Source organism: Pseudopipra pipra, chromosome 26, assembly GCF_036250125.1.
Source record: "Pseudopipra pipra isolate bDixPip1 chromosome 26, bDixPip1.hap1, whole genome shotgun sequence".
NCBI classification, from domain to species: domain Eukaryota; kingdom Metazoa; phylum Chordata; class Aves; order Passeriformes; family Pipridae; genus Pseudopipra; species Pseudopipra pipra.
The window spans coordinates 5,569,909-5,582,483 of record NC_087574.1 but is presented as its reverse complement, the minus strand read 5'-3'; the positions used below and the strand labels follow the sequence as shown (position 1 = coordinate 5,582,483).

Sequence of the window (12,575 nt, the reverse complement as noted above, 5' to 3'; positions counted from 1 at the left end):
GCCCCTTCCACGGGGGGGCACCTGCCCTTCAGGCTGTGTCCCGGATTTTAGAGGGACTCACCCCCATGCCCCAAATTGTGCCCCATCCACAGGGGTTCATCCGTGTGTCCTTCGTGCTGTGCCCCAAATTTTATAGGGACTCACCCCCCTGTCCTTGATGCTGCTCCCAGGATGTGCCCCTTCCACAGGGACTCACCCCTGTGTCTCTGAACTGCATCCTAAATTTTATAGGGACTCACCCCCATGTCCCAAATTGTGCCCCATCCACAGGGATTCATCCATGTGTCCTTCAGGCTGTGCCCCAAATTTTATGGGGACTCACCCCCATGTCCCCAATTTTGCCCCATCTACGGGGGTTCATCCATGTGCCCTTCGTGCTGTGTCCCAAATTTTATGGGGACTCACCCCCATGTCCCAGATTGTGCCCCATCCACAGGGATTCATTCATATGTCCTTCGTGCTGTGCCCCAGATTTTATAGGGACTCATCCCCCTGTCCCAAATCGTGCCCCTTCCACAGGGACTCACCCACGTGCCCTTCAGGCTGTGTCCCAAATTTTAGAGGGACTCACCCCCCTGTCCTTGATGCTGCTCCCAAATCGTGCCCCTTCCACAGGGACTCACCCCTGTGTCTCTCATGCTACATCCCAAATTTTACAGGGACTCCCCCGCATGTCCCAAATCGTGCCCCTTCCACAGGGACTCACCCCTGTGTCTCCCCTACTGCATCCCAAATTTTATAGACACTCACCCCCATGTCCTTGATGCTTCATCCCAAATTTTTCCCTCTCCACAGGGACTCACCTTCACACCCCTGATGCTTCATCCCAAATTTTTCCCCCTCCACAGGGACTCACCTACATGTCCCTGATGCTTCATCCCAAATTTTTCCCTCTCCACAGGGACTCACCTGCATGTCCCTTGTGCTTCATCCATTTTTCCCTCTCCACAGGGACTCACCTACATGTCCCTGATGCTTCATCCCAAATTTTTCCCTCTCCACAGGGACTCACCTGCATGTCCCTGATGCCACATCCCAAATTTTTTCCCCGACCCCACTGCTTTCCCCCCACTTTGGCCATGGACAGTCTGGTCCCTGAGGGCACAGGGAGCCCCTTTCCCGTGCTCCTGGTATCCCAAACCCATCCCTGGTTCTCTCTGGAAGTTGCTGAGACCTTTCCCCCCAAGCCCACGAGCTCCTCCCGGGCTGGCACGTTGTTCCACGGGGGAATCTCAGGTTGGAGGAAACACTCAGAGCATTTATTTTGCCCTGAAATGTATAATAAATGCTGTTAAGGACGTGGGCTTTGACAGAGGTAATAATAAATTCCGTGTTAAAGACAGTAGTTTAATTCCTTCTCCCCTCCAATACTGCCCAGAATAAACTATATTCATCACCCAGTAATTTTTTACCCCATAAATCTTTAAAACGAACCGTCGGAGGCTGTTGAGGCTGAAATATTGTGAATTTATTAGATGTGCCCGTGTAGGATTGGATTCAGAGGTTTCCATTCGAATATATTAACGGGGAAAATTTGTGTCTCTGAGTGTGACAATCCTGCCATTTTCCAAAGGCTCCGGAACGAGCGGCAGCTCCTCCAGACCCGGCTCCTGCCTTGGATTTGACAGAGATTTAAGGACAAACCCCTCGATGGGGGTTTTTTTTGGGGGGGTGTGACATTTGCTGCCGTGCCCTTGGGTGGCAAAACTAAATAAATAAAGAGCGAATAAATAGGTAAATGCACGTCGGGGTAAATAAATAAACGTTGAGCTAAGCGGGGAGGTAAATAGGTGAATAAATACAGAGGCAAAGGGATAAATAATGGGAGAGGAAAACAGAGAAATAAATCAATCTCGGGGTGGGTGAAGAAAGGGCTTTATATGAGGAAGCAGATCAATAAGTAAATAAATATATGAGTGAATAAATAGAGAGGGTTTTTTACTCCAGTGTGGCAAATGCCTGACAGTTTCCCAGTTTGTTTTGTAAATGGGAATTTCGCTTGGAAGTCGTGATGATGGGAGGTGTTAAAGTGAAGCCTCGTCCTTAAACCCTTCCCTTCCTGATTGCAGCTTTCCCAGGTTGTTTTATGGACCTACATATTATATAGATATTATATAGATATAATGTGTAATTATATAGGCAAGATCTTATATTTTTAGCTATGGAATATTATTGACTATAACATTATGAGTGTAATATTATTGATCTGGACTTTGGTGATCCTTGTGGGTCCCCTCCAACTCGGGATATTCATAATTATATAATATATTATATAATATATTATATATTACATGATTATAATATATTTATATATTATATATATTTATATATAATATATATAATATATTTTTAGCTATATAATATTATTGACTATAACATTATGAGTGTAATATTATTGAGTTGGACTTTGGTGATCCTTGAGGGTCCCCTCCAACTCGGGATATTCATGATTATATAATATATTATATTATATATTACATGATTATAATATATATATATGTTATATATATTTATATATATTTATATATAATATATATAATATATTTTTAGCTATGTAATATTATTGACTATAACATTATGAGTGTAATATTACTGAGTTGGACTTTGGTGATCCTTGAGGGTCCCTTCCAACTCAGGATATTCATAATTATATATTATATAATATATTATATATTACATGATTATAATATATTTATATATTATATAAATATATAATGTATATATATAATATATTTTTAGCTATATAATATTGACTATAACATTATGAGCGTAATATTATTGAGTTGGACTTTGGTGATCCTTGTGGGTCCCCTCCAACTTGGGACATTCATGATTATATACTATATAATATATTATATGATTATAATATATATAATATATATTTACATATATTTATATGTAATATATATATTTTTAGCTATGTCATATTATTGACTACAACATTATGAGTGTAATATTATTGAGTTGGACTTTGGTGATCCTTGTGGGTCCCTTCCAACTTGGGATAATCATGATTATATTATATATTATATATTATATATTATATATTATATATTATATATTATATATTATACATTATACATTATGTATTATGTATTATATATTATATATTATATATTATATACTATATACTATATATTATATATTATATATTATATATTATATATTATATATTATATATTATATATTATATATTATATAACATACAATATTATAAACAATATTATCTCTCTGTTCTATCCATCCACGCCTGGATGCAGGCTGTTCAGATTTGGGAAGTGGGAGAGGAAAAGGAGGAGCCCTGAGGATAAAATCCCAATTCCACAGGGGCAGAACAGCCCGGGGGGGCTCAAATGTGCCAAGGGCTGAGAGTGGCACCTCCAGCCCTGCCAGGTGGGAGCCTGTGGAGCTCAGGGCACCTTTGTTTCCTTTGCTGATGTGAGATGCCAGCAGAGGGAGGGAATCTTTGTTCATTAGAGAGAGACGGAGCTAATTATAAAACCATCTCGGGGGCCAGGAGGCGCCGGTAACATTTAAACCAATTGATGTGGTAACATTTCCAGCGGGTTCTGTTGCAAAATGTCACGTAGCCGGCTCGTTGCCATCAGGGACGAGTTAATAGATGGATGGGATTCAAACTCCCGGAGTCCAAACTCCCGGGCTCGGGAATAAAATCGAGTTTGCCTTGGCCAGGAGTCCCTCCGTGCCCCCAAACGTCCCCAATTCCCGGCGTTTCGCCCTCTTTGAGGTCACAGGTCGAGGGTTAAAAGTGAGAGCAGGAATTATAATCCTGACAACGCTGAAATCCGGGGGTGGGGGAGCTCGGAGGAGCCTGGTTTGGGGTGGGGGAGCTCAGAGGAACCTGGTTTGGGGTGGGGGAGCTCAGAGGAACCTGGTTTGGGGTGGGGGAGCTCGGAGGAGCCTGGTTTGGGGTGGGGGAGCTCGGAGGAGCCTGGTTTGGGGTGGGGGAGCTCGGAGGAGCCTGGTTTGGGGGCAGGTTCATGTCCCACCCCACTCAGGACCCCACACCCGCCGGCGTTCTGTGCTCACTCTGCTCCATCCTCCCTTCCCTCCATCCTTCCTTCCCTCCATCATCTCCCTCCATCCTCCCTTCCTTCTGTCTTCCCTTCCCTCCCTCCTTCCTTCTCTCCATCCTCCCCTCCATTCTCCCTTCCTTCCGTCCTCCCTTCCCTCCATCATCCCCCTTCATCCTCCCTTCTCTCCATCCTCCCTTCCCTCTGTTCTCCCTTCTCTCCATCCTCCCTTCTCTCCATCCTCTCTTCCCTCCGTCCTCCCTTCCCTCCATCTTCCCTTCCCTCTGTCCTGCCTTCTCTCCATCATCCCCCTCCATCCTCCCTTCCCTCCATCCTTCCTTCCCTCTGTTCTCCCTTCTCTCCATCCTCCCTTCCCTTTCCCTCCATCCTTCCTTCCCTCCATTCTCCCTTCCCTCCATCCTCTCTTCCCTCCATCCTTCCCTCCATCCTCCTTTCCCTCCATCCTTCCCTCCGCCCTCCCTTCCCTCCTTTCCTTTCTTTTTTTTTCTTTTCTATATCCCCTTTCCCAAGCTGCTCCATCTGTAAACGAACCAACATCTTGATTTTATGGCCCCTCTCTTTTGTGCCACGGAGAGGGGGGAGCAGAGGAGGGGGGGGAGCCATGGAATGCCTAAGTAAGACTTTAATTCGGGATTCGTTCGCGCCGGAGTTGTCACAAACCATAATGCAGGATTTAATTAAAATAACACGAGATGCGGCTCGATATGTCCTGGGGTAGCGATCACCCACTTCCAGCCGCCGCTCCCAGCCCTGGATTTATGGAAGTGCAGCAGAGGGATGAGGCAGGAGCACTCGGAGCATCGTTTTCGCCAGGGCCGAGCCTTGTTCCGTCCTCTCCTGCCCTTTCCTCGTGTGGTTCTCCATGGATTTGGGACCCTTGGGTGTGTGAGGGATCCGGGGGTCCTGGGTCTGGCTCCTTATCCTGGGATGGGGTGGTTGGGGGGATGCCAGGTGTCAGAGAAAGGGGTGGGATTGGGGTTTGGAACGTGGGCCCTGGGACTCCTTGTCCGAGGGAAGAGGGGGACACCCACTCCCAGTGACCCCATCCCAGGGCAGAGAGGGACCCTGCTCCCTGTGACCCCATCCCAGGGAAGAGGGGGACACCCACTCCCAGTGACCCCATCCCAGGGAAGAGAGGGACACCCACTCCCAGTGACCCCATCCCAGGACAGAGAGGGACCCTGCTCCCTGTGACAAGTCACAGGGAAGAGAAGGACCCTGCTCCCAGTGCCCCCCTGTCCCGGTTCAGGTGCTTCTTCCCCCCCCCCGGGGGTCCCTCATCCTTTCCCCACATCCCTCCCATCAATCCCGGGGGAAAGACGGGTTGTTTGAGGTCACCCATTAATCAGGGGTTTGAATCCCAAGGAAGGAAGGAAGCAGCAGTTTGGGGCAGCAGTTTGGGGCTGGCTGGGCTCGGGGTTTTGCACTGGGTGGGGAATGCGGGAAGAAAACGAGGTGGTTTTGCAAATTCCCGGTGAAGTTGTGGATCCGTCACCTTCTCCCCATCCCAGGGTTTATCCCCCTCGTTCCCTCTGCCTCCCCCAGTGCCCCAAACCCATCCCAAGGGTTTGGGGAAATAATCGGGTGACTTTTGGAGAGGAGCTGGGGTGGGATGTGCGTGTTACTGTGTAAAGCTATTTTAGCTCTCTGGATAAAATCCAGCAGGGAATCGGCACTCCCCGCTCCCCTCCGCGTCCCCGCTCCCCTCTGCCGGGCGGTCAGGGCCGGCTGGTTCCCGGCACACGCGATTATCCCGAGCCCTCTTCCCAGGTCACAGGCGGAGTTTTTAACTCCGCTGGCCGCTCGTCTCCACCCGGCGGGAGCGTGCGGGGACTTCAGAGGCGAAAATAATTGGCTGCAGAACAAATTTAGGAAATGGAGTGTGCGATAAAGCAGATAAAAATCGCTCCCGGTTTTGTTTTTCTGTTGGTTTTTATTTTTCCTCCCCCCTTTCCCGGTGGCGGCGAGGGCAGGGACGGCAGGGAAGGGACCGGGCTCGAGCTGGTTTTTACCTCCCTTGCAACTTCGCCATTAAAGTTGCACCTACAGCTAGGAAGTTTGTCCGTGAAAAATGGTCATTTTGTTTCCCCCCGCTCAAAGCAACGTTATTAAAATGCTAATTTAAAAGAAAAAGGAGTTAAATATCTCGCGATGGTGCAGCCTAATTGCAGCCATAATGAGCTCTCTAAATGTGAGTGCCCCTGACACACGGAGAGCATAAACAGCCGCGAACACATCATTAGTGCTCGCGTTCATTTATTCTGCCGACCTGGCGATGACCCCGCGGAGGGTCGGGAGGAGCAGGTGGATCCGGCTGCGCGGCCCCCGGGGATGCAGGAAGCGAAGCCGGGAGCGGCTGCCATGGCAACGCGGGGGATGCGGGACCGCCCGCCCGCCGAGCAGCCCCCCCCCATCCCCGCCTGCCCTGTGCCCCGCGCAGCCATGGACCCCCGGGCACCCCCCCGGCACCCCCAGACCCTCCCTGCACCCCCAGACCCCTCCCTGCACCCCCAGACCCCTCCCTGCACCCCCTGCATCCCTCCCTGCACCCCCAGACCCCTCCCTGCACCCCCAGACCCTCCTGCACCCCGAGACCCTCCTGCACCCCCAGACCCCTCCCTGCACCCCCAGACCCCTCCCTGCACCCCCGGACCCCTCCCTGCACCCCCAGACCCTCCTGCACCCCCAGACCCCTCCCTGCACCTGCAGACCCCTCCCTGCACCCCCTGCATCCCTGGATCCTGCTCATCCCTGGATCCTGGGCATCCTCCCAGCACCTAAAGTATCCCTGCACCCCCAGCCCCCTCCCTGCACCCCGCTCATCCCTGAATCTTTCTTATCCCTGCATCCTGCTCATCCCTGGGTCCTGCTCATCCCTGGATCCCGGGCATCCTCCCAGCACCCTACATGTCCCTGCATCCCTGGATCCCCCCTGCACCCCCAGACCCAGCACATCCCCTGGACCCCGTGGAGGGCTGGGGGGTGATGTGGGGTGACAGCACCCAGAACCCCGGGGAGGGTGCAGAGACAGTGGAGACAGAATCCCGGAATCAATCCTGGAATCAATCCTAGAATCACATTTGGGTTGGAAGGGACCTTAAAGCCCGTCCAGTGCCACCCCCTGCCACGGGCAGGGACACCTTCCACCAGCCCAGGTTGCTCCAAGACCTGTCCAACCTGGCCTTGGACACTTCCAGGGATCCAGGGGCAGCCACAGCTTCTCTGGGAAATCCATCCCAGCCCCTCCCCACCCTCACAGGGAAGAATTTATCCCTTCTATCTGGTCTGAATCTCCCATTTTTCCTCTTAAAACCATTGCCCCTTGTTCCTCTCAGGCCCTGCTGACAAATCTGTCCTCATTTTCCTTTTCTCCCCCCTTGGCTTTGGTGGGATGAGGAAACTGGGGCAGGGAGGGGGGGGAAGGCACCTGAGCTGTGCCAGGCTGGGGGCACCCAGGAGTGCTGTGCCCACCCTGTGCTGATGTTGTTTTGGGGCGTCTGAGCATCCACACCCATTTTCCACGTGGAGCTCGGAGCGGGCCAGAACCCTCTGGAGGGAGGAGAGGAAGGAGCTCGATAAAAGCAATTCTTTGGGAATGATTTTCGCCCCATTCCAGCCTGTTTGCTTCCAAACAGCCCCTCTAATCACCGGCGACAACTTCCCTTGGATTTTTTTTCCCCGTCTCCTCCCCTGATTATTTTATTTTATTTTATCTCCTCTCTCTCCTGTCCGAGGGGGGGGGCACAGGGACACCGGCCCCGGGAAAGACTTTAAAATAAAAAAAATCCCCCAGCCCGCACCTTCCAGCCCTCCCTCCCTGCGCGTCCCCCCCCCTCCCCTTCTGCCGTGCACTCTCGATGAACCTGTGATATTGTAGCAATGGCCCTTGAAGTGCGGTGGGGAGGTGATTTAGGAGAATATTAAAGGCAATGTGGAGATTCGGAAGGCGCCTCTCTCGGGGAGATCTGGAGAAATACGCGGCACAGATGGGCTGAGCAGATTAAACATTTCCGTCACATTGTTTTCCAGTCGCGCGTTCGCGGTGCCTGAGGGTTGGCACCGCGGTCAGGGAGGGAGCCGGCTGGAATAAAAGGCTGGAATAAAAAGATGAACGCGCCGGTTCCACGCGGGCTCCCGAGCCCCGGGGCCGCCGGGCTGATTGTCCCCCTCTCCTCTGCCCCCTCCCGGTGTCCGGAGGGATGTTTGTCCCTCTGTCCCCGGCTGGCGCGGTGCCCCCGAGCCGGGGTCGTGCTCTGGGGCGGGTGGGTTTGGGGTCTGTGGCGGTGCCTGGCTCTGCTGGTCGGTAATTTTGGTTAACTGGGTAAATCCTGAACCCATTTGGGGCTGGTCTCAAAGCCTGAGGAATTGTCTCAAGGAGGAGCTGAGTTATTTTTAAGGGGAAATGGAATCCTGAACTCATTTGGGGCTGGTCCCTCCATGGAAAGCCCGAGGAATTGTCTCAAGGAGAAGTTAGGTTGTTTTTAAGGGGAAATGGAATCCTGAACCCTTTTGGGGCTGGTCCCTCCTTGCAAAGCCCGAGGAATGGTCTCTAGGAGAATCTGGGTTGGTTTTGATGAGAAATGGTTAATGGGGTAAATCCTGAACCCCTTTGGGACTGGTCACTCCATGGAAAGCCCGAGGATTGGTCTCAAGGAGGGTCTGGGGTTTTTTTAAGGGGAAATGGTTAATTGGGTAAATCCTGAACCCATTTGGGGCTGATCCCTCCATGGAAAACCTGAGGAATTTTCTCAAGGAGAAGTTAGGTTGTTTTTAAGGGGAAATGGAATCCTGAACTTATTTGGGGCTGGTCCCTCCTTGGAAAGCCCGAGGAATGGTCTCAAGGAGGAGGTGGCCTCTTATCCTTGCCAAAATTTTCCTCATGGTTGTTTCTTCCCGGTTTTCCCCCTCCAGGGCCCATCACCTTCCTCCTCCTCCATCTCCCCGAGTGTTGCTGCCCTGAGCTCCTCCCGGGTGTCAGCTCCTTCCCCCTGGGATGGGACATGGAGCTCCCAGTGGGATGGGACACATGGATTGTGTTGGGATGGGACATGGAGCTCCCAGTGGGATGGGACACATGGATTGTGTTGGGATGGGACACATGGATTGTGTTGGGATGGGACACATGGATTGTGTTGGGATGGGACACTCGGATCCTGGTGGGATGGGACACATGGATTGTGTTGGGATGGGACACATGGATTGTGTTGGGATGGGACACTCGGATCCTGGTGGGATGGGACACTGTGCCCACCCTGGCGATGCCAGAGCTGACACTGCAGATGGAAAAAGGGGAAGGAGCCCCCAGCCCCAGCTGTGTATCCAAAGCTCCCTGGCTGGGAATCCAATCCCTGGAAACAAGTGGGAATTGTTGATTTTTATAAGGAGCCACCCTACAAAATAGCAGATGTGGAGAAAAGGGTGAGCATCACCCAGATTAACTCCTCTGTGTGCCAGGCTGGGGGATGTGCCAAGGAAGTGCCGTTCCCACCGAAATCCAGGTCGTGGCTGTCGCCTGGAGTTGTTTCCTTTCCCCCTTTTCCCTCTCCCTTGCCGATGGAATGAGCAGCTCGAGGCTTTTTACAGCCCCGTGCACCAACCCCCCCTCCAAAAGCCCTGATGGTGGGTGATGATCCCAAATCCCCCCCCAAAAGCCCTGATGGCAGGTGATGATCCCAAATCCCCCCCCCCAAAAGCCCTGATGGCAGGTGATGATCCCGGGTGATGATCCCAGCCAGGGTGATGATCCCAGCCAGGGTGATGATCCCAGCCAGGGTGGTGATCCCAGCCAGGGGGATGATACCAGCCAGGGTGATGATCCCAGCCAGGGTGGTGATCCCAGCCAGGGTGATGATCCCAGCCAGGGTGATGATCCCAGCCGGCGCCTGCTCCGGCTCCGTTCAGCACCAGGGATTTCGGGAATGACGCTTGGAGAAGTGCTTTGGGAGGGTGGGGTTTCTTCTTTCCTGGGAGAAATCCCAGCGTTTCGGGGGCACAGCGAGCCCCTCATGGCCGTGCAGAGGGTGACCCCCAAACCCAGTCCCCTGTTCATTGCCAGCACGGGAAGGGCACCGGATTCCCAGTTTGGGGCTGGGGCAGAGCGCTGGCTGTGCTCTGTCTCCTGCCCGATGCCCAGCTGGGGTTCCCAGGGGCTCCTGGCACCCCAACACCCCCCGCAGGCAGCACCCAGAGCAGCGGAGGGGGCAGAGATCCCCCTCCCCTCTCCCTCCTCCCTGGAGCGATTCCCCTCCCGATCAGCGGCTTCTTCCCAGTCCCTTCCCCGAAGTCTCGGCTAAATTACTTCCCTCCCCCCTCCCGCAGCACAGCCCAGGCAGGTACCGAGCGCAGAGGCCCCATTAGCGTGTAATTAGGTAGATTCCAGCAAAACCCCATCCTCAGACTCCCTCCTCCCCCTCTCCCCCTCCCCGAAGCCGGCGAGAGGCGTCGGCGAGATGGAAACGAGCGTCTCCAGACAGAGCAGAGTTCGCCCTGCGCTGGGCTCTGCCTCGCTGTGCCAGTGCTCTCCTCGTTTTAATAGTTTAATAAAAATTAGCATAATTAACGAACATCTGTATGATCCAGAGTGGCGCAATTTGGCACTTGGAAACGAGGACTTAAACGTTATTGCCGGGAGTTTAATGTTGTTTTAATTCTTTTTGGCACCGGCGCGCGGCGGAATAAACGGCTCGGGCTCGGCTGCCGCTTCATTTGCATCTCCCTCCCTTTGATTATGAGCGATCGTTGGGTTAGCCGGCGATCCGTCAAAGCAGAAATTATTTTAAAACACCTCTCGCGGCGTTCCAGCCGCGGAATTGCTGCGGGAGGGGGGCGGGCGCCGCGTCCTGGTCGTGCCCGGGTGGGTGCCCGGGATACAAATAAACCCGGATTTTTTCCTTCTGGCGGGAGGATTTTTTTTTCCCTCCCGGCTGGTGAGATGTGTTCTCCCAGCCCTCCATCCCGCTGTCCCTCCCCAGTCCTTCCCATCCTGGCTCTGTGCTGTTTGCTGCAGTGGGGGGGTCCCTGGGGAACGTCGGGATCCCGACCCGGAGAGGGTCAGGATTCCTGGCACCCCTTCCTGGCTCTGGCGAGGGCGGCACCATCTGCAGAGTGTCTGTCTGGGGTGACTCAGCCCTTCTCCCCCGTCAGGAAGCAGGGATGGGCTTGGGGGACAACATGAAATGTCCCCAGCCAGGCAGTGAGGGAACAGGGAGCGTGGGGCAGGGAATGGGATGTCTAAATTTAACATCCAGTTTTTTTAAAGCTCACCTGTTTTGGTGCCAAACTCCTCGAACCCGTGCGTGCAAACTCCTCCTCTTGCACACACGGAGGGAGGAAAGTTTTCCCTGTTGTTATTTCCCTGTCGGGGAGGGGGGGGGGAAATCCCACCTAAATCTGGGGAGGGAACGGATTATCCAGGCATGATCCAGCTGAAGGGGCTTCTGGAGCTCCAGGCTGAGGGCTGGGCCTCCCTGGGGGGTTGATATTTGAAATTAAACACCCCCAAAATATCGGGGGGTGAATTAAATGTTGAGTTTCTGAGAGGCCCCAGAGCGAAGGGGGCAGGATGAGGGAGGGGGGGCAGGAAGGGCAGGGAAGGATTTACTGGGGGAGAGGTGGGACTGGGGGGTTTTCTGTTGGAGTCTGGGGGGGGTTGGAGAGCCAAAGGAAGGGCCCTGAGCCACATTCCCTGCCTGTGTCCCCCCAGGAATACGACATGTACGGCTGGTGGGTGGGAGAGCTCAACGACGAGGTTGGGATCGTGCCCAGGGATTACCTGGAGGCCGCCTACGAGCTGGAGGAGCGCTGAGGAGGGACAGTGAGACCCCAGGTGAGAGCAGAGGGGGCACCTGGGGGGTGTTCCTGCCGGGAATGGGGCCTGGAGGTGGGTGGGAATGAGGGCTGGAGGTGGGTAATGTGAAACAGCTCCATCCCCCGGGGTGTCCCGGCATCCCTGAGGACTTTGGAGCCTCTGGCTCCATCTCCTGGTCTCCCGTTTTACCCGGGAACAGGCGAGACCAGGAGCCACGGTGGCAGTTCAGGGGCGGTGCCACCCCGCCCAGTGCCCCCCAGATTCCATGGGAGGGACGTGGTGAAGCCACGGCAGCCCCCAGGGCCGCCAAGAGCTGTCACTGTGCCACCAACCCCGACACCAAGCGCCAGAAACAGAGTTTTCCTCCCAAAAACCCACAATGGAGCCGTTCCCTCGTGGAAACGGAGGCACAGGGCAGGGCTGGGAAGGAGGGGTCTGGAGTGCTGCCACCTCCTTGTCCCTCTGTGCCCGTGGCAGTGCCAGCCTCGCTGTCCCCTTCCCCACCGTCACCCGTGTCTCTCTCCCCGTCCCCAAACCCAGGCACTCCTCTCTCCCTGGCCGTGCTGAGACACCAGTGACACCAGTTCCCACCAGCAGCCCGCCCTGCCGTGAGCACCCCTGGCACGAAGAGACCCCCGCGGTGCCCGGGGGTGCCCTCCTGGGGGTCCGGGGGGGGGTTGGCACCCCGCAATAAAGGCGTTTTCCTCTCCGTC

General features: G+C 53.8%; 1 protein-coding gene across 1 annotated transcript in view; it reads left to right on the top strand.

Annotated features, from left to right (window-relative positions):
* The window catches only part of SKAP1 (src kinase associated phosphoprotein 1), a 158,301-nt gene extending 145,726 nt beyond the window's left edge, over positions 1-12,575 (top strand). The window contains exons 12-13 of the mRNA XM_064636563.1: positions 11,758-11,880; positions 12,403-12,575. Coding sequence (XP_064492633.1) covers positions 11,758-11,859 — 102 coding nt within the window. The 3' untranslated portion in view covers positions 11,860-11,880; positions 12,403-12,575. The remainder of the gene's footprint in view (positions 1-11,757; positions 11,881-12,402) is intronic.